General features: G+C 35.9%; 1 protein-coding gene across 7 annotated transcripts in view; it reads left to right on the forward strand.

Annotated features, from left to right (window-relative positions):
* Positions 1-23457, forward strand: part of EVI5 (ecotropic viral integration site 5) — a 227002-nt gene extending 203545 nt beyond the window's left edge. For all 7 annotated transcript variants that reach the window (XM_043460636.1, XM_043460635.1, XM_043460632.1 and 4 more), the window contains one exon: positions 19399-23457. In XM_043460636.1, coding sequence (XP_043316571.1) covers positions 19399-19710 — 312 coding nt within the window. In that variant the 3' untranslated portion in view covers positions 19711-23457. The remainder of the gene's footprint in view (positions 1-19398) is intronic.
* Positions 23458-24907: the final 1450 nt, after the last annotated feature.

Raw genomic sequence — 24907 nt, forward strand, 5'->3', positions numbered from 1 at the left:
AAGACTTGAAAGTAAGATTTCAGATTTATATATATATTTTTAACCAGACTTGTTCTTAAAGTTTATCTAGTTTTTCACTTAATAAATGAGGAACCTGAGGACCGAAGAGTTGAAGGGACTTACCCAAAGTTGTGCAGCTATTTAGTGGCAGGGACGGAACTACTGCCTGGGCACCGTAGCTTCTGATCTACTCCAATCCACTGCCCTACCAATCCTGTCGACCAGTTCAGCTGTCTCATGGTAGACAAAGTAAGAGTTTCATAGGAGTTTAACTGAATTAAAATTAATTATCTCTCTCAGATGAGAGTCAATGTTTAGGTAGTAGAAATCTATCCTTATTTAGTATTCTTTACTTTTCTTTCTTCCTCAGGTTTTAGACTTCTATATGATCTGAGACTGGGGAAGTGGTCTGACTTGACCCTTCAATTCCGCTTTAGTTTCCAGTGGTTGCCACTAAAATCTTAGCTTTTAAATATTAGCTGATTTTCTGGAAACAGAGGCAACTGAGATTTTTTTAGCCAAATCTGACATCTCTAGAAACCTAGAATTAAGTAAAAATTGTCAACCCATTTCCATATATACATATTATTTAAGAAATACAAGCTTATTCAACTATGTAAATTAGCTCAGCTATTCAATACATTCTGTTTCAAGAATCTAAAAGTCAAATATCATATAATATCACTTGTATGTGGAATTTTTAAAATTATACAAATGAACTTCTTTAAAAACCAAAATAGACTCACAGACATAGAAAACAAGTCTTTGGTTACCAAAGAAGGGAGAGGGGAGTGAAATTAGCAGTTTGGAATTAACATCTGCACACTATTGGTACGTATGAAGGGAAGGGAAGTCGCTCAGTCGTCTCCGACTCTTTGCGACGCCATGGACTACAGCTTACAAGGCTCCTCTGTCCATGGAATTTTCCAGGCAAGAGTACTGGAGTGGGTTGCCATTTCCTTCTCCAGGGGATCTTCCTGACCCAGGGATCGAACCTGGGTCTCCCGCATTGCAGGCAGACGCTTTACCATCTGACCCACCAGGGAAGCATCCATTGTATGTATCATAGGTAGCAACAGGGACATACTCTAGAGCACAGGGAACTCTCTCAATGTCTTATAATGACCTATAATGGAAAAGTAATCTGACCAGTGGCCAAACTTCCAGCAGTTGTTTCCAGATTATTTTTTAAATCTCCAGGGATATAGTTACATTCATTCTTTGCCTCGTAAAAGAATAATATACCACATTCATATAAAGAAAACAATAATAATCCAACACAGGACTTTTAGACAATCTCCTAGTTTTATGTTACATTCATAAAAAGAGGATGTTCTACTCAACTACATACATCTGTGTATCCTGGTTGCTGTAGGTAAAAAGAAAAAGTTTGATTTGTTAGTGAATAATATGTTTATAATAATGGTAGTTTCATTAAGAAATTGGAGTTGAATTGTGAGAATACGAAAAAAAAAAGTTTCTGGTAGGAGAGGGTAAATTGAAATAATTAAATCACTTAGAAAAGAAAAATTAAAAATATAAAACAATTAGCTGTATACCTGAAACTAACACAACATTGCAAATCAACTATACTCCAATATCAACTTTTCAAAAACTAGAAAACAAGGCGAGAGAAGGATTTAGAACCCAGAAAAGATGAGATACCAAGGAAAGAAGCCTTTTAGAAGTATTGACTAAAGTAGGACATGCCTCTAGAAGGGTTTCTTTACAACATTTCTAGGACAAAATCTGGGTGAACTGCCAATTTACAGAATAAAGAATCAGTCTGGAACTAGGAATTCAGACCTGGTACTCTGAATTAAAGGACAAAGTAAATGTCCTCAAGAAATAATTTGACATTGGCCAAGGAACAGAATCAGTTAGAAGTGTAAAGTCAGGCTTGAATATTAAGCTGAGTCACATGGAATTTTTTCTGATATTGTGCAAGACATTGTAGGAAGCATACTTTTCTAGGCAAGAATACTGGAGCAGGTTGCCATTTCTTTCTCCAGGGGATCTTCCGAACCCAGGTATCGAACTCGCATCTCCTGCGTTGGCAGGCAGATTCTTTACCACTGAGCCACCAGGGAATCCCTGTATTTAGAGATTACTTAAATTATACAGAAGGATGTGCACAGGTTATATGCTAATACTACTCCATCGTATATGACAGACTTGATCATCTGTGGATTTTGGTATCCACAGGGTCCTGATCCAGTCTCCCTTGGATACTGAGGGACAACTGTACTGATCTGTAAACTGTTAAATAAATGGTCCCAACAATTACTCTGTGGCTGTTAGATTGGAAACATACCTCACAAGAAACCACTTCAAAGGAAGCTGTGTATACCCAAGTGGTCAAATGCCACTTGGGTTACAAGAAATAAAGGCAGAAAGCATTTTTAAAGGAAATAGAACTAACTATAAAGCCTAGAGTGACAGTTTTTTATAGTTACCTATTAGTACTCCTTGGGAGAAAAGTTATGACCAACCTAGACAGCATATTAAAAAGCGGAGATGTTACTTTGCCAACAAAGGTCCATCTAGTCAGGGCTATAATTTTTCCAGTAGTCATGTATGAATGTGAGAGTTGGACTCTAAGAAAGTTGAGCACTGGAGAATTGATGCTTTTGAACTATGGTGTTAGAGAAGACTCTTGAGAGTCCCTTGGACTGCAAGGAGATCCAACCAGTCCATCCTAAAGGAAATCAGTCCTGAGTATTCATTGGAAGGGCTGATGTTGAAGCTGAAACTGCAATACTTTGGTCACCTGATGCGAAGAGCTGACTCATTTGAAAAGACCCTGATGCTGGGAAAGATTGAAGGTGGGAGAAGAAGGGGTCGACCGAGGATGAGATGGTTGGATGGCATCACTGACTCAATGGACATGAGTTTGAGTAAACTCCAGGAGTTGGTGATGGACAGAGAGACCTGGTGTGCTGCAGTCCATGGGGTCGCAAAGAGTCGGATATAACTGAGTGACTGAACTGAACTGAAATGGATTTATTTCAGTAAGGGTGGAAGAGACTTCCTTTTAGCCTTTCATGAAGAGGTCATCTAATAGTATACTCTTAGATCTAAGACATGAGGAAAATAAGATATAAATGCCTAAAGACATTTCAGTCATATGTATGATACCAATAAGGTTTTAGCATGACTACAGTATTGTTTGTTGACATTTGGAATGACACTGGTAAGATGTGCTTGAAGATTTCATTCAACCTGATATGGGGCAACCAAAATGAGCTATGACTTTAAAATTCAGTGAATTTATTTGTGTACTCAGGGTTCAAGACTTTAGTGTTCATTTTTTAAATTTATTTCATTTATTTGAAAGCTGATTATCCCCACTCTTCATCTAACTCTGACTTTCTCCTTCACTGTCATGCCACTACTGCTAAACACATTCATAAAATAAAGAAGAGGGGGAAATAGGTTCTTAATAGCATTCTGGATTTTGTTGTTCTTTGGGTGTTTTCTTTTGATAAGTTTGGCTTTGTTTCTAAATTTTGTGTCTTTGCTCTCCATCTTACTGCAGGTGGTTGAGAAATGGTCATCCTGGATTGTAGGGCTAGTTCTGCCACTGATTAACTGTGTGGCCTTAGGATGCCTATTCATACTATTCATTCAGTCAGTGAATATTTGAACATCTTTTAACTCTCAGGCATACTTCAGGCCTTGCCTCTATTTCTGCATCCCAAAACAGTTATTTAAATGGTTATTATAAAGTCCTTTCCATCCCAGTCCTGTGCTAGGTGTATAAAAGTCACAATCCCAATTGTGAAGGGATTCAGACTGGTAGGGAAAGCCAGTCAGTATGAGCAGTGCTGTGGTAGAACCATATGGTGCCACAGCCTAGAAACTGAAAAGGTTTCTGGGCATGGGGCTGCCTAAACTCTTTATTGAAGGATGGATAGAAGCCAGGAAAAGGAGAGTAGAAAGCTATTTCAGGCAGAGAAACCATCATATGCAAAGGTTCAGAGGTGTGTAAAGAGCTCAAGAAGAAATAACTAGAAACCAGTAAAGAGGGGCACCTCTAAAACCAGAGTGCCTTCTGATTAGTCCGTTTTAGTGTGTGGTAGTGAAGAAAAGCACTTACAGAGATTGAGCTGATGGCTGAGGGTAAAGCTTTCTTGAACAAGAGGAAGTGCATTAAATATAATCTTCCTTAATTATGTTTTAAGTTATATTCCTATTAAGGCCTTGGTTTAGATGATGCATTTCAGAGCCAATTTGGATTTTTTTCAGTCTAATTTAGATATTCTTGTGCTATTTTTTTACCAGGCTACCCAGTACTTCACATTTGTTTGTTAATGCTATCTATTCTTAAATATTAATCCAGTTTCTTCAACTACACTAAGATTTGGAAATATAATCAGTTACTTTAAAAACCTTGGAGGTTTTTGGGTTTTTTTTGCATCTTGTAATTCAATTTTAAAGAAACAATAGTATAGTATTGATAGTGTTTCAAACTAGGAACATTTGAAAATGTGCTCCACGAATTTACTGTCGATTAAGGAAAACTGATACAAGATGAATAATAGCTAGCTCTCTCAGATTTACAAAAACTAAAACCTTTACATTGTGGTTGGAAGTTTTAGTGCAGTAAGTCATGTGCTTTTCATGGGCCATATCTCACAGATGCAGTTGGACATGAGATAATCAGATTTTCACTCCCCACAAGCTGGACAGCTGAAAATGGCATACCAATAATACGTGTCAAAGACTCAGTGCTACTTTCCTGACTGTCTGATTTAAGTTGTTGTGGTCAGTGTGAGGAACCTGTGATATGATAAGATAGCATTCATGAGGTCATGTGGTTTGCAAGTACCCAATCTTAACTAAGCAGGCTGTGAGCACCTCCAAATGAGGAAGAGAGGATACTAACCTTGTCTGTTTGAAAGCTTATTTTGTGTTCAGTGATAAAATAGCATGGGTTTGTGGCTATGTATGTGTATTGTATATTTTTTAAATTATTTTTCCATCAGAAGTTTTAGTTTCTGAAAAAAAGTATATACTATAAATGAATTCATCTCCTTTAACTTAAGTCTAAAGAAGTAAACATTTTATTTTGAATATTTTCTGCCTGTTTAAAATGAAGCTGTAGAAGATAGCCATCATTTCTTTTTATGTTGAGGAAAAAACTGAATGTTGAAGGTTAACATTGTTGGTGAATTTTTTTTAATCAATTAAGTTTTCTTCATTTCCTAAATAGAAAATTATTTCTTTTCAGTCTGGCAATATCTCTGTTGAAAATATATCCACAGAATGGCTATCTGACATAAATGTAAATAGATATAAATATTTTGCGTGTGTGTGTGTATATATATATATATATATATATAAAACAGCTTTATTGAGCTTTAATTCACATCTAATACACTTTACCCACCTAAAGTATACAATTCAATGGTTTATAGTATATTCACAGAGTTGTGCAACCATCATCGCAATGAATTGTAGGCCATTTTTATCATTCAAAAGTTAGTCACATTCCCATTAGCAGTCACTCCTCATTTCCCCTCAAGGTTCCCTTCCACTAGTTCTAGGCAAACACTGATCTATTGATACTTTCTGTCTCTTGATTTCTCTGTTCTGGATATTTCACTTAAATGGAATGATACAATATGTGGTCATCTGTGGTTGGTTTCTTGTACTTAGTATAGTCTTGTCAGAGTTCACCCTTGTAGTAGCATGTATCAGTACTTCTTCATTCATAATGCCTAATAATATTCCTTCATACGGATATACCACAATTTATATATCCGTGCATCAGATGATGCATTTGGATCCATGCATCAGTTGATGACATTTGGGATGTTTTCACTTTGGGGCTACTTTAAATAATGCTGTTGCAAGCATCTATATACAGGTTTCTTTGTGAACATTTTCATTTGTCTTGAATGTGTACTTAAGTATTAATGATATTGCTGAGTTATATGATAACTCTACCTTTAACCATTTGAGGAACTGCTGTACTGTTTTCCAAAGAAGCTGTACCATTGTGTATTCCCACCAGCTATTTATGAAGGTTCTAATTTCTTCACATCCTTGCCAGTACTTGTTATTCTCTATTTTTTGGGCGGGGGGGTGGGGGGAATCAATAGCTATCCTAGTAAGTGTAAATGTTATCTCATTTTGTTTTTTTGATTTGTATTCTCTCTATAGTTAATGATAATTGAGCATCTTTCCCTTTGCTTATTAGCCATTTGTATCTTCTTTAGAGACATATCTACCTAGACCTTTTGCCCATTTCAAATTGGGTTATCTTTTTATAATTTAATTGTAAGAATTCTTTATATAGTCTAGACACAAATCCCTTATCAAATAAATGATTTAAAATTTGGTTGATTGAATGGACTGATAAAACCTATGATTTAGCTTTAGAGAAGAATAATTCCTCCTAGGAATTCAATCCAGATAGAAAAAAAAAACCTTGTTTTTATGAGGATGTTTTGCTGAAGATTTGAATTTTTTTTTCAGTGCTCCAGCTAAAGGTTAAATCATATGAAATGTACATGGTACTTTGATGTAGCTTTAAAAGTTCAGAGTGAAACAAGTGTGAAGTGATTTATTTCCTGTAATTGGTCATAAATTTACATAGAACCTCATATATTCCTAACCTCATCACCATTGACATTAGAATACCTTCTAAATAATGTTAATGGTTTCAATTTTATCAAGATGTGTCAGCTGCCAGGAAGAGAGCAATGGCAGTTTCATTTTGTTTGCCTCAGTGTACTGAATAAATCTAAGTATGCACTAGAGAAAAACTAACAGTTCTTTGTAAATGGCTTTTATTTCTTCCCCCTCTGTCCTTCTCTCGTAACAAGTGCACAGTATAGCTTTCTTCAGTTCCAAACTTTACTTTCCTTCTTTTTCATTTATTAATGTATATACATATTTTTTCTTTGCTTCTAACCATATGAGTTTTAACTGTTGCATTTTATACATTTAACATAGACTCTCTATATATTTTTAATTTTAAGTGTTTCATCTGGCTTTAAGGAGATTTAAATAGATTAATGCCAAAAACATTGTCAGCATTGTCTATTTTATATTATTTCAATAAAATTCTTGAATTTTTCAACTTAATCTGAATTTTAATTACTGTAAGTCTGAATTTTGGCTCTTGTCTATGTAATGCAATGATCAGAAGGTCATGACCTCCAATTGATCACTTTTATTGGTTTCCGGTTCTGATTCACTGGAAATCTTTTGGTTTGTGTGCTTGTCACTAGTTTTAATCTTTGTCATATGTGTAATTCAGTTTTTAAAGCTGATAATTGAGAATAAATATACTGTCTCATTTCTCATTTACATGTATTTAAAATTTTGAAAATTATTTTGTAAGGAATCCAACAAAATCACTGGTTAAACTTTGGGGGAAAAAAAAGAGTAAAGCGTTTATAACTTAGAAATACAAATCTGTTAATTTGACTTTACATCTGCTCATATAAGATAATGTATAGTTATTTTTATATATTATAGATCACTTATAGAAGTGTTACATTTAGCTTTAAAAGCTATAGCCCTGTGTTTTACAAAGATTGATTGTAGAGACCTAAATGTACAAATAGGAGCTTTTATAATCTGATATGACTCAGTCTTGGAAACTTACTGCAACTGTTTTGCAGTTCACTTGGTATCACATGACTCACTTCAATGGTTTAAACCCTGTCTAGTAGTGATCAAAGTTCATTTGGTTAGGGGTTTTTTTGGTGTGTGGATGACTTTTTTCCACTTTGTTGTGGATTGATTGTCTTTCAAAATACTCAGTGCAGTCCTTCTTACTCTTTTGAATCTCAGAAAGTAGTAGTTGCCTGTACAATTCAACCTCCAAGCAGACACATGGGGAAAAAATTTTAACTTGAAATAATATACACAGAAGCACTTTTAACTGTAAAGCATTATATCAGTATAAGTGTTCATTATTAATTCTGTTACCTCTACATGTTGAAAATGGCAGAAGATTAACCTGTTGTGTTGCTTTAAAATCAACTGTAAAGTTAACCCTAATGTTTTTCAAGGCACCACTGTTCTGTAATGTGCAGAAAGAAAGCAGACACATAGAGAACATGTTGTGTCCTCTGTCTACATGGCCAGCAGCCCAAATGAGCAAGTTTTCTTAGAACAGATTTCCGTGTTACTTATTAAGAAGTTATATTAAAAGCTGTATATCTCTAAAACTATCACATTTTTCTGTTTTACGAAAGAAATTTCTGTCTTAATAACCTTTAGTCATTTAGTGAATGAAGTAGACCAAGGAAAAAATTACAAAAAATACTTCTATATCCTTCATAATCATGAAGTCCTTTGAGGCTTCAGAATATTCACCCCTGCAGATTCTCCCTGCTTTAAAAATTTAATGTAATTTTTATGTGAAATAATTGTAATAGTTTTTAATACTCTTTTTTCAGTCTGAATTTTTACTGTCTTGCAGTTAGAAACGCTGCTGTTTCCTGTCAAAACCTATGTTCATCAGACTGAACATGACAGTTTCCTGTTTTCTTATTAACTATACTGAGTTTTGTTTTATTCTTTATAAGTTGTGTCTTATCACTTTCCTTTTCAAATTACTAAATGCCTTCTTTGGTAAGCATTGCTTAATATGTGCAGAGAAATCCTTAAGTCCAATCTCTTTGTTGATAGTGAGAGTTTAAGATTTTGTTAACTTTTTTTAAGTTGTAATGTGTATATCATAATGTCTTAAGTATTCTTTAAATAAATTCTATATGTTTTTACTTTTTTTACTCTGTCTCTTAATGCATAACATGATGAAGCAGTCCACATCAGGTAAGAAATAGTACATTATTTGGGTCTTGTATATTAGTACTCCCATCTGTATGCTTACTAGTTTTCTCTTTCAGCATTTAAAAGGACCGGATGGATAATCAATGCCTGAGAATTTTTTCAAGAATCCTGCTGTCTTTTTAGTGTAGTTTATCAGCATTCTTATGTGCCTACCCTGGTCAAGCCAGAAAGCTCAGTTCTAGGATACACAAATGATTAAGAAATAATCCTCATCATTAGGGACTGACAGAAGAGGTAAAGTGTATGTACAGCAACCAGTCATTCCATATTTTCCCAGATGGTACTGATTTTAAATATTTGATTCCAGTGTTAAATCATATAATTTGAAAAAAAAAATCTATAAAAAATTCAGGGACTTCCCTGGCTGTCCAGTGGTAAAGACTCTATCCTTCCTCTGCAAGGGACACATGTTCAATCCCTGGTCAGGAAGCTAAGATCCCTGATGTCGTGCAGCATGGCCAATAATAATAAAAGCTCAAATATGCATATATATATGTGTGAATCACTATAGTATTAAAGTATTTATGCTTGTTGATTTATTTAAAATGCTATGAAAGTTATAAAAATGGTTTATAAAATGCTAATATTTTAAACTTAATATCAAAATAATACTAGAAAACAAAAGAAAATTTTTTTTTAATGAAGCAATTTTTATTTTTTTGTCTTTATTATTATTGGATTATTTGGGAATTTTGTTCTGGTGAATGTAAATACTTTATTATCAAATTGGTCAAGTTACAGATAAATTTGGAAGCATATTTGAGAGGTTTTATTGATCACCTAGTCTTGGGATACAACTAAACAAATATTTGAAACTGAGAAACTTAATATGCATGATGGGAAATGTTTGTTTTTAGATTTATACTCCTCTTTGTTCCCTAAAGATTTTGAGGCAGTTTGCATGAATGTATATAATGCAAAAATAACCAAAAATTAGGTTAATTAAATATAATTATTTATAAATATGTAAATCGACACAGCTATGTCTGACTCTTTGCGACTCTTTGCGACTGAATACTGGGGTGGGTAGCCTTTCCCCTCTCCAGGGGATCTTTCCAACCCAGGGATCAAACCCATGTCTCCTGCCTGCATTGCAGCAGATTCTTTACCAGCTGAGCTACAAGGGAAGCCCAGGAATACTGGAGTGGGTAGCCTATCCCTTCTCCAGAGGATCTTCCTGACCCAGGAATGAACTGGGGTCTCCTGCGTTGCAGGCAGTTTCTTCACCAACTGAGCTATCAGAGAAGCCCAGTTAAACCAAAGGAAATTGCTAACACTTAACTTTCACTTACAAATATGGTGGTATCATATGGGTCAGTCTAATAGTTAAAATAATTCTAATCTAATAGAATCAGAGTTATTATTAGCATGCAGAAATGCCTACAGTATCAAAGTGGGCTGCATAAGTGGCCAGCGTAAAGCATGGAACATAATGTATTAAAAATTCATGTTGTCTAGTAAGACAAAACGAAACCAGTTATTCCTTTTCCTGCTTCTTAACTTTTATTTCTTTTATGGGTTCACATATGGTACTAGAAAATACACTGAAAAAAAAAAAAGAAAATACACTGAACAGAAAAGTGTTAGGCTAAGTAAGTGCACTGTTATAATGGACTAAAATAGTGGAGTCCAGATGTATAACTAGTGATTGTCTAGTTAGAGCCAAAGGTAGAGTTTAGAAATACTAGCAGAAGAAAGAAAAAAAAAAAGAAGAATGAATGGCAATTGCATGTCTTTCCAGCAATCTTCCATAGATATTATTTCTTGGACTTTTATTTAATAATAGACATTTTATTCTTAAAGTATCAGTTATATACAGAAAAATTCATGAATCCTAAGTGGTCCAGCTTGATACATTATTGCAAAAATAAATATGCTTATTTAACTTTCCACCAAGGTCAAGAACTAGAACCTTGCCAGCATTTCAAAGGTTTCTTTGTCACTGTCCCACTTACTGCCTAGTTTTTAACCTTATACTAATGGAATCATACGAATGAATTATTTCAGGCTTCACATATTTTGCTCATACTGTGAGATTTATCCATATTGTTCCATGTAGCAGTAAAAGTTCATTTTCATTACTGTATTATATCAATTATATGAATATACCATAACTTATTTACTCATTCTACTATTATTTCTACTTGGGGTTATTATGAATAAAATTGCTATGAAACCCCATTGTAAATGTTTTTTTAGTATATTATACTTAATTTTATTGTTCATATACTTAGGAATGGAAATGCTGAGTGACTTACTATTTATGGTTCAAACCAGGGCACTTTTGAGAATGAAAATAGTTTGTCCCAAGCAAACTGTAGTCTATGGTTATTTTAGGTGTAAGGTGTATAGGTGTTCAACTTTAGTAAATACTACCAAACCATGTTCAAAAATACTTTTACTGATTTACACTTATGCCATCAGTTTACAAGAATTACCACATTACCATGTGATTACAAGAATTACATGTCTCTGCTAATGTGATTGAACAGCTGAAAATTCAATGTTGTATTTTCTAATAAGAGCCTAGAATGAATTTAATCAGGGTGACCAGTTAAGGGAACATTAATTTGCTTTGACAATCAATCTGGCAGAAGGTAAGGCCAAAGTTTTCTTTCAAAATTTAAAGAGCTTATGTTATAATACTTTGGGAAATGATTTGGCAGCTTATTAGAGCTTAATAATACAGTGATCCAACTTAATAATACAGTGACCCAGCAGTTATACTCCTGGGTGTATTCAAGAGAAGTGAGTGCTTATACTCACTAAAAAACATATTTAAGAATGTTCCTAGCAGCTTTGTATGCAGTAGGCTGGAGACAGCTCCAAAGCCATTAACAGTAGAATGGATATTTAAATTACGACATAGTTAAATTCACATAGTGGAATACTACATGGCACTGAAAAAGAGTGAACAACTGCTATACATGCGAACATGGATGAATCTCACAAACATAATGTTGAGTAACAGGAGCCAGACACAAATGAGTACATGCCATATGTTTCTTTGTTTAAGTCTGAGAACAGGCAAAATATTCTGTGGGGTTAGATGTCAGAGTAGTGGCTACCTTGAAGGAAATGTAGGGTAATCACCCAGATAAGAGAGGACACAAGGGGGCCTCTCAGGGTGCTGGAAGCATTCTATATCTTGATCCAGATGGTAGTTACATGGACGTGTACATGAGTAAAGATTTATTTGTCTGTACACTTAAAATCTGTGTACTTTTACTGTGTTTTATTTTATTTTTTAAAGAACATGAGCCTAAACATTGTCTTAAAACAGACATACTCTCAAAATTTGCTCAAGCAATTCTGACGTTATAGACAAATATGGTCATAGACAGATATCACAGAACATCTCATTTTTAAAAAAATTGATAGACTTTATTTTGGGAAACAGGTTTGCAGAAAAATTGAGCAGAAAGTACGGAGAGAAACCCCCTCAGCACCTTCCCACAATTACCCCCAGGAACGTCTCATGTTAGTGTCATACATAAGCTAATATTGACAGATTAACTAAAGTCTGTTTTTACATTAGGATCCGCTCTTTGTGTTGTACATTCTGTGGGTTTTTATAAATGTACAAGTTATGATGATTTGTAACTGCCATTACTGTGTCATACAAAATAATTCACTGCCTAACAGTCCCCTGTGCCCTACCTATTCATTCTTCTCTCTCTCCCTTTTAACCTCTGATAACCACTGGTCTACTTACTGTCTCTACAATTTTGCCTTTTCCAAAATGTTGTATAGTTGGAATTATACAGTATTTAGTTTCTTCAGATGGACTGCTTTGACTTAGCAGTAGGCACTTAAGATATTTCCATGTTACTCCTCCAACCCCAGCACCCCTAACAGCCTAATATTAAACTGCTTAGCAGTTCTTAAGACCTCTCTTTGGCCTGCATACTTTTATACATGCTTCATCTCTTTAATGGAGCCTTTCAAATGTGTGACACCATGAAATACTGTTTAACCAGAAAGAATTATTGGTACAGATTCAATCATTTGGGAAGAAACCTGGATCCTACTTAAAGATTTGGAAAGGATCCACTCTTTCAAAAGGTATATCGTGTGTGTGTGTGTTAAAGCTCCTGAGTTTCCTTGGAGGCCTCTCCTCCAGAGTGGAAACCAAAGGCCTGGAAAATCTTATTTTTAACAAGTTTCCAAGGTAGTTTTATCAGGGAAGTTTGGAAAATAATGCTTTGGGGAGGATTTGTTTGCTTTTCTGGCTCTAGTTATTAATATTTTAAGCAGATTTATTGAGGCATAACTTACAAATCATAAAGTTCTTCCATTTTAAGTGTAAAATTCAATAGCTTTTAGTGTATTTACAGAGTTGTGTGACAATAACCACAATCTAATTTTAGAATATTTCTGTCACCCCAAAAAGAAACCTCATGTCCACTTTCAACCATTGTCTTTCTCCTCCCCTCTTCCCTAGTCATAGGCAGTCACTAATCTACTTTGTCTCTGTGGACTTGTCTATTCTGGACTCTTTGTATAAGTGGAATCATGTAATATGTTGTCTTTTGTATTGGCTTTGACTCAGGTTAATGTTTTTGAGGTTCATTCATGTATCATTACTTCATTCCTTTTTACTGCCTTTCAGTTGTACAGAACAGTGTCTTGTGATTATTTTACCTGCATACATTTATTCAAATGATTGTCTTAGTTTTTTTCATTTTATTGGTGCGTTCTCTTATGTTTAACTCTCCTCTTGTTGTTCAGTCGCTAAGTCATGTCTGACTCTTTGCTACCCCATGAACTGCAGCATGCCAAGCTTCCCTGTCCTCCACTATCTCCCAGAGTTTGCTCAAGTTCATGTACATTGAGTCAGTGATGCTATCTAACTATCTCATTCTCTCCTGCCCTCTTCTCCTTTTGCCTTCAATCTTTTCCAGCATCAAGGTCTTTTACAATGAGTTGGCTCTTCGCATCAGATGGCCAAAGTATTGGAGCTTCAGCTTTAGCATCATTCCTTCCAGTGAATATTCAGGGTTGATTTCCTTTAGGATTCGTTAGTTTGATCTCCTTGCTGTCCAGGGGATCTCAGACAGTGCAAACTCTCCTCTAATACAGTGCAAAGCTCCTGTTATCTGTTAGTCTCTTCTTTCAGTTTAGGTGTACTGTTAATTTTACCTTTGTTTTAAAAATTCATCTTTGTCTTTGCATGGTTTGACAGCTTATTCCTTTTATTTATTTACTTATTAATTTATTTATTTGGCCGCACTGTGTCTTAGTTGTGGCACATGGGATCTTTGTTGTGGGTGCGGGATCTTTAGTTGCAGCATGCAGACTCTTAGTTGTGGCCTTAGTTCCCTGACCAGGGATCAAACCCAGGCCCCCTGCATTGGGAGTGTGGAGTCTTAGCCACTAGACCACCCAGAAAGTCCCTGATTTCACCTTCTTGAAGAAATCTTTCCTCTGGCCTGCTGGTCTACTTCAAAGGATGTCATCATGTATAGGTGGAGGCCTCCTGCATAGCTGTCATCATGGGAACTTTCTTTGTTATCCTAGGGATTCCTTTTGCCTCACTTCTGCAGTAGACTTCCTTTTTCCTGGATCAAAAATAAAAGCATGTCTTTCTTGGGGTACTTCATTTTGGCGGACATATCACTTACCTTTCTGGGGGAAAAAAGATGGGAGATAAACTATAAAAAAGATTTATCTGATTTTGGTTCTCATGATTGACCCCAGATGTTAAGTCCTTGAAGCTTTTAGCTCATACTTTAGCCTCACATTTAATTGATAGTTTGTATGGGTATAAAAATTTTGTTAAGATAATTACAATTTTTTAAAATAACAGAAATTTTTTTCTCAGAATTTTGACGGCACTAATCTATTGTCTAATACCATTCTGATTCTTAATCTTTAATGTAAAATTTGTTGGTTTGGGCTGGATACTTTTTCTTTTCTTTGTTCCCAGTGTCCTGAGATTTCATTGTGATATACTGTGATATAGGTTTACTTTTAAACCATTGTCTTGGACACTTGACAGGCTTTCTCAATATCAAAGCTCATATCTTTCAGGTCAGAGAAATTTAAGTCTTAAAACCCCTTTTTAGAATATCACTTTTTCTTTTTACATGGATGCAGTGTCTTCAGAAGCAATGAGTAATGCTTTTTTTTTTTTAGTTTTTTTCTCCCCAAATAGTCTGCCTTTTTTATGGTTTCTCTTAAATGCTTTCCTTAAATGTCTGATAATATTTGACTCTCTATTCAGACTTAAGACTAGAGAACTTTAAAACCTGACAGGAAGGTCTGAATGCCTGGGTAGGATGCATTGACTAAAACCACCATTTTATCATGATCCTGCTGAGATCCTTCTTTGAGGAATTCAAAGATTTCTCAGAAAGAATCACTTTACATACAATTCCAGAGAGTCCTGGTGCCTTTCTTTCCTTGTGAAATCTCAGAAGTACTTTGAGGCACATTCATTGCCTTTAGAACCTATGTCTAATTTCACCTGGAAAAATAATACTTTCTCTTTTCCATGATATGAGTGCATTGTTGGCATTTCACAATTTAAAGTTTTTGTCTTTGCTTTTAGTATTGTGAAGATATTCCTATAGTTTTTATAAAATTAGAAGACGGTGGGCCTCAAAAAGGTACATTCAAGAATATATGTGTACTTTTCAAGACAAGAGTCAGTAGCTTTTATCAATAGGTTCTGTATCCTGTGAATGACCCCCCAAAAAATGTCAAACAAAACCAAACAAAAGAAAAAAGTGATGTTGTGTAAAGGGTGGTCCTTACCCTTGAATGTACATCAAAATTATTCAGCTTTTTGAGCATCTACATTTCTAGACTCTACTCTTATACCAGGAAAAAGTTTCAGGAAAAGATACTTCAATAGACTACTCCTTGTTTCAACCACCAGATGGTAGAATCGGCCCAAAACGGCTTGGTTGTACTACTGAAAGACGGTGTCCATTTGTATATACCAGATACACACACAGGCAGGTAGATGTTCATAGTTCAGCAGCGCTTTTGTCCTGAATAAATGATAGTTCCATTTTGGGTAACTCAGCTCCTTTCTGAGTCAGCCTCATTTGGTTTGAACAGAGGATCTGCCACAGTGATCCTCTAACTGAGCATGTCAATATCTCCTGAAGTGCTTTTAAAATATATAAGTTCTGGATTTTCACACTGTGGATTTAGGTTCATTAAATCTGGGGAGTGATTCTACATTTTTCGTAGGCATCCTCGGTTATTCTGATGCTGATGATCAGTGGGCCATATTTTAAGATATGCTAATCTAAATTTGCGACCAATATTATCCCTGTAAGTTTTTGTAGCAGGGTTGGGTTGAGAAGGTTAGTTGTCTGCTTTCTGTTGTTTTTTAAATATAATTAGTTCCTAGAAGTCTAATAAAAAGGGTGAGCAGTACAGTTCTTAGACACAGACAGCAAAAGCAGTACTTTAGAAGGCCCAGCTCTGGGCTTCTCCCGGGCAGACTCCTTTTCAGAGGATGTGGAGTCCCAGAGGACATCCCTGAAAGTGGAAGTGTTAGTCGCTCAGTTATGTCCAGCTCTTTGGGACCCCATGGACTGTAGCCCGCCAGGCTCCCTTGTCCATGGAATTCTCCAGGCAAGAATACTGGAGTAGGTTGCCATCCCCTTCTTCAGGAAATCTTCCTGACCCAGGGATCAAACCCAGGTCTCCTGCATTTCAGGCAGATTCTTTACCATCTGAGCCACCTTGAAGTCTAACCCATTTGAGACCACACTTTGGTCTCAAATACCTCAGATACCTGAGGTACCTCTCAGTACCCTGGAATTCCTTGCCCAGATGTTTACTTTCAGGGCCTGCATAGGCCTCTACCCTCTCAGAGCCAATATGCACACTCCTAGGTCCAGGGGATAACTAGATAGCTTCAGTTTTATCAAATAGTCCCTTACCTTCAGATTTTTCATCTCTCCACCAAAAACTTTCTCTATGCCTTTGCTATTCTATATTCAGTTCAGTCACTCAGTCATGTCTGACTCTTTGCGACCCCATGAACTGCAGCACGCCAGGCCTCCCTGTCCATCAACAACTCCCGGAGTCTACTCAAACTCACGTCCATCGAGTCGGTGATGCCATCCAGCCATCTCATCCTCTGTCGTCCCCTTCTCCTCCTGCCCCCAATCCCTCCCAGCTTCAGGGTCTTGTCCAGTGAGTCAACTCTTTGCATGAGGTGGCCAAAGTATTGGAGTTTCAGCTTCAGCATCAGTCCTTCCAATGAACACCCAGGACTGATTTCCTTTAGGATGGACTGGTTGGATCTCCTTGCAGTCCAAGGGACTCTCAAGAGTCTTCTCCAACACCATAGTTCAAAAAGCATCAATTTTTCGGCGCTCAGCTTTCCTCACAGTCCAACTCTCACATCCATTCATGACCACTGGAAAAACCATAGCCTTGACCAGATGGACCTTTGTTGGCAAAGTAATGTCTCTGCTTTTTAATATGCTATCTAGGTTGGCAATTATCAAATAAGAAAGCATTTTTTAAATTGTATCTCTGATGTTGAAGAAATGACCCTTCTATCTATAGTTTTATTTCATATAATATTGAGGTCAATGATTACATTTGATATGAGGCTGCGGTGTTTTAATTGCAGAAAATTTTGTTAGAACAAAGAAAAGCTACAGCTTTCCCAACAATTGGGAAGTTTTAGTTCCTCTGCCACAATCCTCCTTTATAGCCAGGAAGAAGGAGGACACGCGCTCTATATTATTTCTTCAAAAGGGTCTGGGGACAAGAGAAAGGAAGAGATTAACTGACTTAACTTTATATTTGGAGCTATAAATCATGTTGCAATTCGGTGATAGGATGTTGCATCAGAGCATGGCAGTTGTAGTAATGCAGTGGGTATCACAACCACGGGGAGGTCTTTGTGGTGCTCTATGCCCTTTCCCTGGAGATTCAACTCGAAGTTTATCTCCTTTGTGCTATGCCAAAGAGGAGGGTTTTACTTCAGTTACATAGTAACTCACAGTGATGTTCTCTTAGCCTAGGGCACAGGAATTTCTTAATGTCTGAGCTTTCCCTGAGGCAGACATTGCTGTGTTGAGCCCCAGCATCCTTCTTGTTTCCCATTATCACATACCAACAGAGATTTACTAGGGTTTCTTCACTTCTTCCGGGATGTCTATCAGGAAAGCTAGGAGGTGTTATGGCAAAGCTGTAATGTCTTGACTCTCAGAACCGTTAGTTTTGAAAGTGTATGTAATATTTCCTGACTATTTCACATTGCCTTTATCTCAAGATTTGAAAGATAGTTAGTGACCAGGAATTTGTCCCTAAAGAACAGATATTGCAGGTTGATAATACTGATAAGGGCAAGAGATATGAATTGTATTTTTAGCAAATTCTTGATAGTCAAAGTAGATTTGGGTAGTTATTTGTTCAAGTGATAATATCAAGATTGAATTTTATATTTTTGAAACAAATTCTTGAAAAGAATTTGATGTCTTAATTATATGGTAGTGGACATGATAGTATCTTTTGAGGAGGGGTTGGGAATTTGAAGAAACAGGCAAAGAAGGGGCAGATGAAAAGAAAATCACTCTCAATACTGATAAAACTGGTTTGGGAGAATGTGGTTTTTGATGTATGACAACAGTGGGTTTTTCAGTATTGAACTTTAGAGTTTGTCTGACTTGCCCACCCAGTAATAGGTAGCATTTGATCTCCATAGCCCTTCCCACACAAGAGTATGGCCCTGTGAGACTCCAGGGATGGAGATGGAACGGGATGGTTCCCAGCAATGGAAGGAGAGGGAGAAGAGCTGAGCAGCACTTGCCTTCCCTCTCCCCTACCCCTTAGTGAGAGAAGTCACTCTTTCTCCCTGGGAAGAATAGGGGAGAGAAGACAAAAATATTATACGTTCCCTCTACACAGAAGAACATATCGTGGTGGGAAGAAAGCATCTCTGTTCTCACTGAGTGATAATGGTATGGTGGTCTTTAGGCTGTTTTAACAGGATGGAGACTCAGCAAATGTTTTTGATTTGTAAACCATTATCATCATCATCATTCACAAAATTATGGAGACATGCTCTAAGACAGGGTGTGTGATAGTTCAGAGTATTGTCTTTATTAAGTTCATTTCTTCTACAGACGTGCACTGAAATATTTACAGATGAACTGATAGGATGAGATTTACCTCAAAATAATCAGGAACATGAGAAGTACATTGTAACAAGATTGTCCATGATGTGTTAGATGTTGAAATTAATGATGGGTACATGAGGTTTATGTTATTCCTAATATAGCAGAGGTTCATTTTGAATCTAAACTTGACTGTTAGTTGTGTGTCCTCAGGAAGCTATACCACCTGAGTCTCTTATTTCCTAATCTCTAAAATGAAGACAGTAAAATCAACCACATAGGATTGTTGTAATGATTTCACTAAAAATAAATTATGTGCCCATTGCATGACATTTAAGAGTCACTAAAAAATGTGATAGTTACTATTTATATCCATAAATTGAAAAAAGACCAAGATATCTTCTTGTTTAAATATGAAATGTTTGCTTTCTTGGAGTGTGTGTATTTCCCCAAGTTGAGTATATTAACTTGGATTTTGTTTTGACAGCTCAGGTGCCTAAAAGGCCAGAGAGGCTTCTCCAGCCAACCCCCTTTTGATGGAATCCACATCGTCAACCATTTAATAGGAGATGATGAATCATTCCATTCCTCTGATGAAGAGTTTTTAGATAATTCCTTACAGGAAAGTGGCATTGGTTTCCCTTTGCACAGAAAATCTGGTCCAATGTCTTTGGACCCCACAATGGCAGATGGTAGTGAAAGCGAAGCAGAAGACAGTGCGCTGGGGACCAGAGAGGGCAGTCAAGTGGCTCAAAAGGAGCAGCCCCTGAGAAGAGCGTCGTACTCAACCACTGTCTGACCATCACTGTGACCTAGACTGTGGATTTTTTTTAAGGGATCAGTTATCATGACTAAGGATTTTTGGAACATATCTGTTTCATATGTATATGTGTGTGTGTATATATATAAATATATATTTTACAGTCTTATCTGCCTTTTTATCTTTGCCAAATCTTCACCACTGACTTACCATTGCCATAAAGTAGAATGGAATATGGTTAATGGGAAAAACGAGGTTCTAACAGTATTACTAAATATTAACATTTCTTGTTTAGAAAATGCAATTATATCTATATGTGGGGAACCATTTTGAAGTTCAGAACTATGGAAAATTGAATTTTCTTCAGACAAAGCTGTTCTCGTGCAATATTTTATGCTCAGTGAACAAATTGTATATTTATATTTATCAATTTGTTTTCAGAGCAGCTGTCTACACACATTTAACCAAGGCACATCTGAGTTATCTTGGTATTTTGTGTTTGGAAACTTCTTTTTTTTTTTTTTTTTCAACTAAAATTACTGCTCTATTAGTGGGCCATTGAAAATTCCCAAATACAAAGCCTTTTTTCGCATAATTTTATAAACACAAGTTAATGGTTGTCTTAAGAATTTTAAGTTTTGTTTTAATTTCAAATTTTTATGTGCATATGATGCTTCCATATGTTGCCTATCAGAGTACTAGTTAGCTACAAATATATTGGGTTTTTGTACATATTTATAAATCTGTACCACCCAACACTGAACATTTTATATGGAGAATGTACTTGTTGAAAAATGACTGCCTTCAGCATTATAACTGGACCTCTGTAAATAATAGGTTAAAGAAAATTGAAAATAAAACCAAACACTAATATTGCAATAGCTTTAGTATTTTGCTTATTAGCATTCAACACTAGCAGATTCATAACTGATGCTTATTCAAAGACACTACTGGTGAAATCTTTTACTTCATGTGTATGTAACTACTAAATTTTTCTTGATTAGAGAGGTTATAGCAGGCATCACTTAGTGCTAATATTCTACTTAATATAATTTAAGCAATGGACTGAGGTCCACGATGCACAACAATTATATCTGCAAATAATCTGTGAATATTATCTTCAGATTCTCTAGTTACTGATCTATAGATGAAGCAAGCCGTATGAATCCGTTCCTACCAGTTCTTTATCATCTAGATTTTTTTTTTACCCTAGAAAACTGATGCCTGTCATTGATAAATTAGAGGAAACACCCAAACTACATTTCCACTATGGAAAGACTCCAGAAATGTGTTGGCTGGATGCTTTCTACTCTTAATTTTCCTCAGCAGCTTATGAAAAGAAAATAATCCTCAAGACTTTAAGAGGAAGGCAGAATTCAGTAAATACAGAGGTAAATTTTGTACAATGTGTTGCATGCAGGAAAAAAAATACATGATAAAATAGAGTAGAAGAGACAAAAATAGTTTTCTAAAACAAGGAGGTAAGCCTTATGGTACATTGTAAGCAAGGCTTTCTCAGCAAGCCCTTTGTAAGCAAGCTCTTGAGAGACAAGATTGAAAAGATGCCTCCTGTGTCCATAGCTCCAGGCTAAATTCTAGTGGTTAAGTAATTTACCTGTGGCCACAAGTTAGTAAATATCAGCTTAAGTTTTAATCCAGATTGCTCATCAGAGTGTTTGAAAGATGCTCCAAAGCATTTGAAAAGGCTCAGCTAAATGATTTTATCAATTCCCTGCTTTTCTGGCAATTAATGTGATTTAAATAAATTTGATTTAAACTGTTTCCTGGATATATTACAGAGATATATATATCTATATGTATAGATATGTGAGTATCAACATTCATAAGCTGCATAAAGCTTTTGAATGTAGGTACTACTAGAATTGTCTGACTGGTACCTTTGGGATTCTCTTTTTGGGTTCATTGCTGTCATTCTTGAGGTTGTTGATGCCCAAGTGAAGTGAAATGATTTATGGCCACATGATAGCTTTGTCCCCCACATCAAGAAATCCGAATGGTCCAGCCCATAAGCTAGTTCCAGCCAACAGCCTATTTTTACATGACCCACAAGCTAAGAATGATTTTTATATTTTTAAAGAGTTGAGGGGAAAAAAAATCACATGAAAATCATATGACCTTCAAATTTCAGTGTCAATAAAGTTTTATTAGAGCATACCCACGCTGCTGCATTTGCATATTGCCTGTTACTGCTTTTGAGCTACAGTAGCAGAGCAGAGTAGCTTAAAATATCTGTCTGTCACTTTAGAGAAAGTTTGCGGATTTTAATTTAGATACTGTAGGTTTACCTCTTCAGTTTGTCTCAAGTAGAAGATTTGCTTTTCTATTGAGCTAATGGTTTGGACCTAAAATTTCCTGGTGGATCCTATACTTAAAACTATTCAAAATGGAGAGGGTGCCAGCTATTTTAGATTATGAAGTGTTTGAAGACATAGAAAATTCGGAAGGATATCTATGCCTTTGGAAATGGAGGGAAAAAGGAAAGAATTCCAGAATCTTGGCACCATTCTGTAAAGCATGCATCATTGACCTTTAGGGTGTGCTTCATTGAGTCAGTGTTATAATTTGACTTTAAAAGTATGAACATCCTTTTAGAATCATGTTTCAATTCTAAACTTTGAAAGATATCTTTAGAGAATTTCCTAAGTACTGTTTCTGGTTAGGAATTAGTTGTTAAGTAAACCTTAATCTGTTGGGACTCTTGTAATTTGAATAATGAAAAACTAAAAACAACAATCTTTTCTTTCAAGATCTTTGATTCAGATACTTCTTAGAAGGGTTTAAAATCTTCCTGGCCTTTAGGATGTAATAGGATAACTTGCTCCCTTGGAATAGATTATTTCTGGTGTCATTGTTATCCTGGGTTGAAATGCTGAGAAGAGGTTACAAGTCACTTGAATAAAGTGAAAATTACATTGAGGTGATTAAGCAGAGACCTTACAGACCAAGAAAAGATTTCAATAGGCTATTAAAAAATAAGTGGAAAAAATTTTTGTTCCTGGAAAAATATGTTGAAGATATAACTACATGATTTCTACCCTTTTTGTTGATAGGGTTAAGCATTCAGTCTTTGATGACTAACTGAGACATCAAGTCCCAACCAACTGGCTGGATATATGGGGAAGGAAAAAAAAAAACTTTTTCTTAGCTCTGAATGCAGCTTGTTACTCTCCAGATAGTGCCTTTGATTGAAAACAAGGTCTAGACATTTTTAAGTATTTTATTTCTGACGTCATTAGAAATGACATGGTTCCTCATGCTTCTTTTTCTTTACATAATGCACTATAATGTTCAGATTTAAAGTAAAATGAGTATATGAATTGTGTTTTAATAAAGCCCTTTCACGGCCAGCTTGATTTTTGTGTAAGTACTAGGCATCAACAGCTAACGTTTCATTAAATCAGTGATTTACTTTGTTACAACAATGAACTTTAGCCTGAAAGTTATTGCTGCTCTGTCATTAATGAAACAATAAGTTTTTTAGTTAATTTAATTCATTCTACTGAAATTAAATTTTCTGATTAAAAATGGAGTGAATGCTATTTATAATCCAAGTTTTTACATTACATCCATTGATCTGCCTATACCTTCTTTTCATTCCAAAGAAGAGAAGATAGAATAATACATTAAATATACTATAGAGATGCAAGATTACTATAATGTATTTCATTTTACTGTTGGAATTTCTTATTGTAACATTATATGATAACCTGAAATGTTTACTTGTGCCTTTGCTTTAAACAATTAAAGTTTTCCATTTTATAAGAATTTCTGTTTCCTTAAACTATTCAACGTAAAAGGGAGTAGACATCAAAGGTCTGTCTAAAAATTTATAGCCTAACATCAGGTATTCATGAGTGAGGCCTGTGTTCTCTGGGTATAGGGACCATATCCACCTGGTCCACCCATGTGTAACTAGTGCTAAACAGAGAGCCTGGTATATATTTTTCAATAATGAAAGCCTAAAATACCCGGATTTGTTATTTCCTTCAGAAACATTGTTATTTTTTGAAGATTGTAATGGCAGTATTTTTATCTCACATTGTGTTTTAGGTTATTTGATTAGTAACTGATTCAATAAATATATTTAAATATATAATTTGAGTATATATACAGAGGTAATTATAAAAAGAAATTTATGCCTTCTGCATCATTACAATGTTCAGTTCAGTTCAGTCGCTCAGTCGTGTCCGACTCTTTGTGACCCCATGAATCGCAGCACGCCAGGCCTCCCTGTCCATCAACAACTCCTGGAGTTTACTCAAACTCATGTCCATCGAGTCGGTGATGCCATCCAGCCATCTCATCCTCTGTCGTCCCCTTCTCTTCCTGCCTCCAATCTCTCCCAGCATCAGGGTCTTTTCCAATGAGTCAATTCCTCGCATGAGGTGGCCAAAGTATTAGAGTTTCAGCTTCAGCATCAGTCCTTCCAATGAACACCCAGGGCCGATCTCCTTTAGGATGGACTGATTGGATCTCCTTGCAGTCCAAGGGACTCTCAAGAGTCTTCTCCAACACCACAGTTCAAAAGCATCAATTTTTCAGCGCTCAGCTTTCTTCACAGTCTAACTCTCACATCCATTCATGACCACTGGAAAAACCAGAGCCTTGACCAGACGGACCTTTGTTGGCAAAGTAATGTCTCTGCTTTTTAATACGCTATCTAGGTTGGTCATAACTTTCCTTCTAAGGAGTAAGCGTCTTTTAATTTCATGGCTACAGTCACCATCTGCAGTGATTTTGTATCATTTAACTCAGAAGCAGTAGTTCATTGTGTATGCTGCTTTATTCCCAAAAGGATTTAAGGCACTTCACAAGGGTACCTGAACTATGACAGGATAATTATAATCCAGGATTTCTTACCTTGGCACTGTTGACAGTTGGGGCCAAGTTGTTGCAAGTGGCTGTCCAGTACCTCCTCAGGTATTTGTCAGCACCCCTAAGCTCTATGCACTAAGTGTCATAGCTCCCCCTCCTTCAGTCATGATGACCTAAAATGTCTCCAGTTGCCAAAAGCTGGGAGGACTGAGAATGAAAATCACCCCTGGTTGAAAATCTCTGGTATATATTTAGAAGTGAGTCAGAAAACAAAAAGCCACTAGGACCAAAACTAAAAATATTTGCACCTATTGAAGATGGATAACAAATTTGACTGTTTCTAGTAGCCAATGAGAAAAGTAAAACCTGAACCACAGTGAGATGTCTCTTCACACTTACA

This window comes from Cervus canadensis, chromosome 2 (assembly GCF_019320065.1).
Source record: "Cervus canadensis isolate Bull #8, Minnesota chromosome 2, ASM1932006v1, whole genome shotgun sequence".
In the NCBI taxonomy this organism is placed as follows: domain Eukaryota; kingdom Metazoa; phylum Chordata; class Mammalia; order Artiodactyla; family Cervidae; genus Cervus; species Cervus canadensis.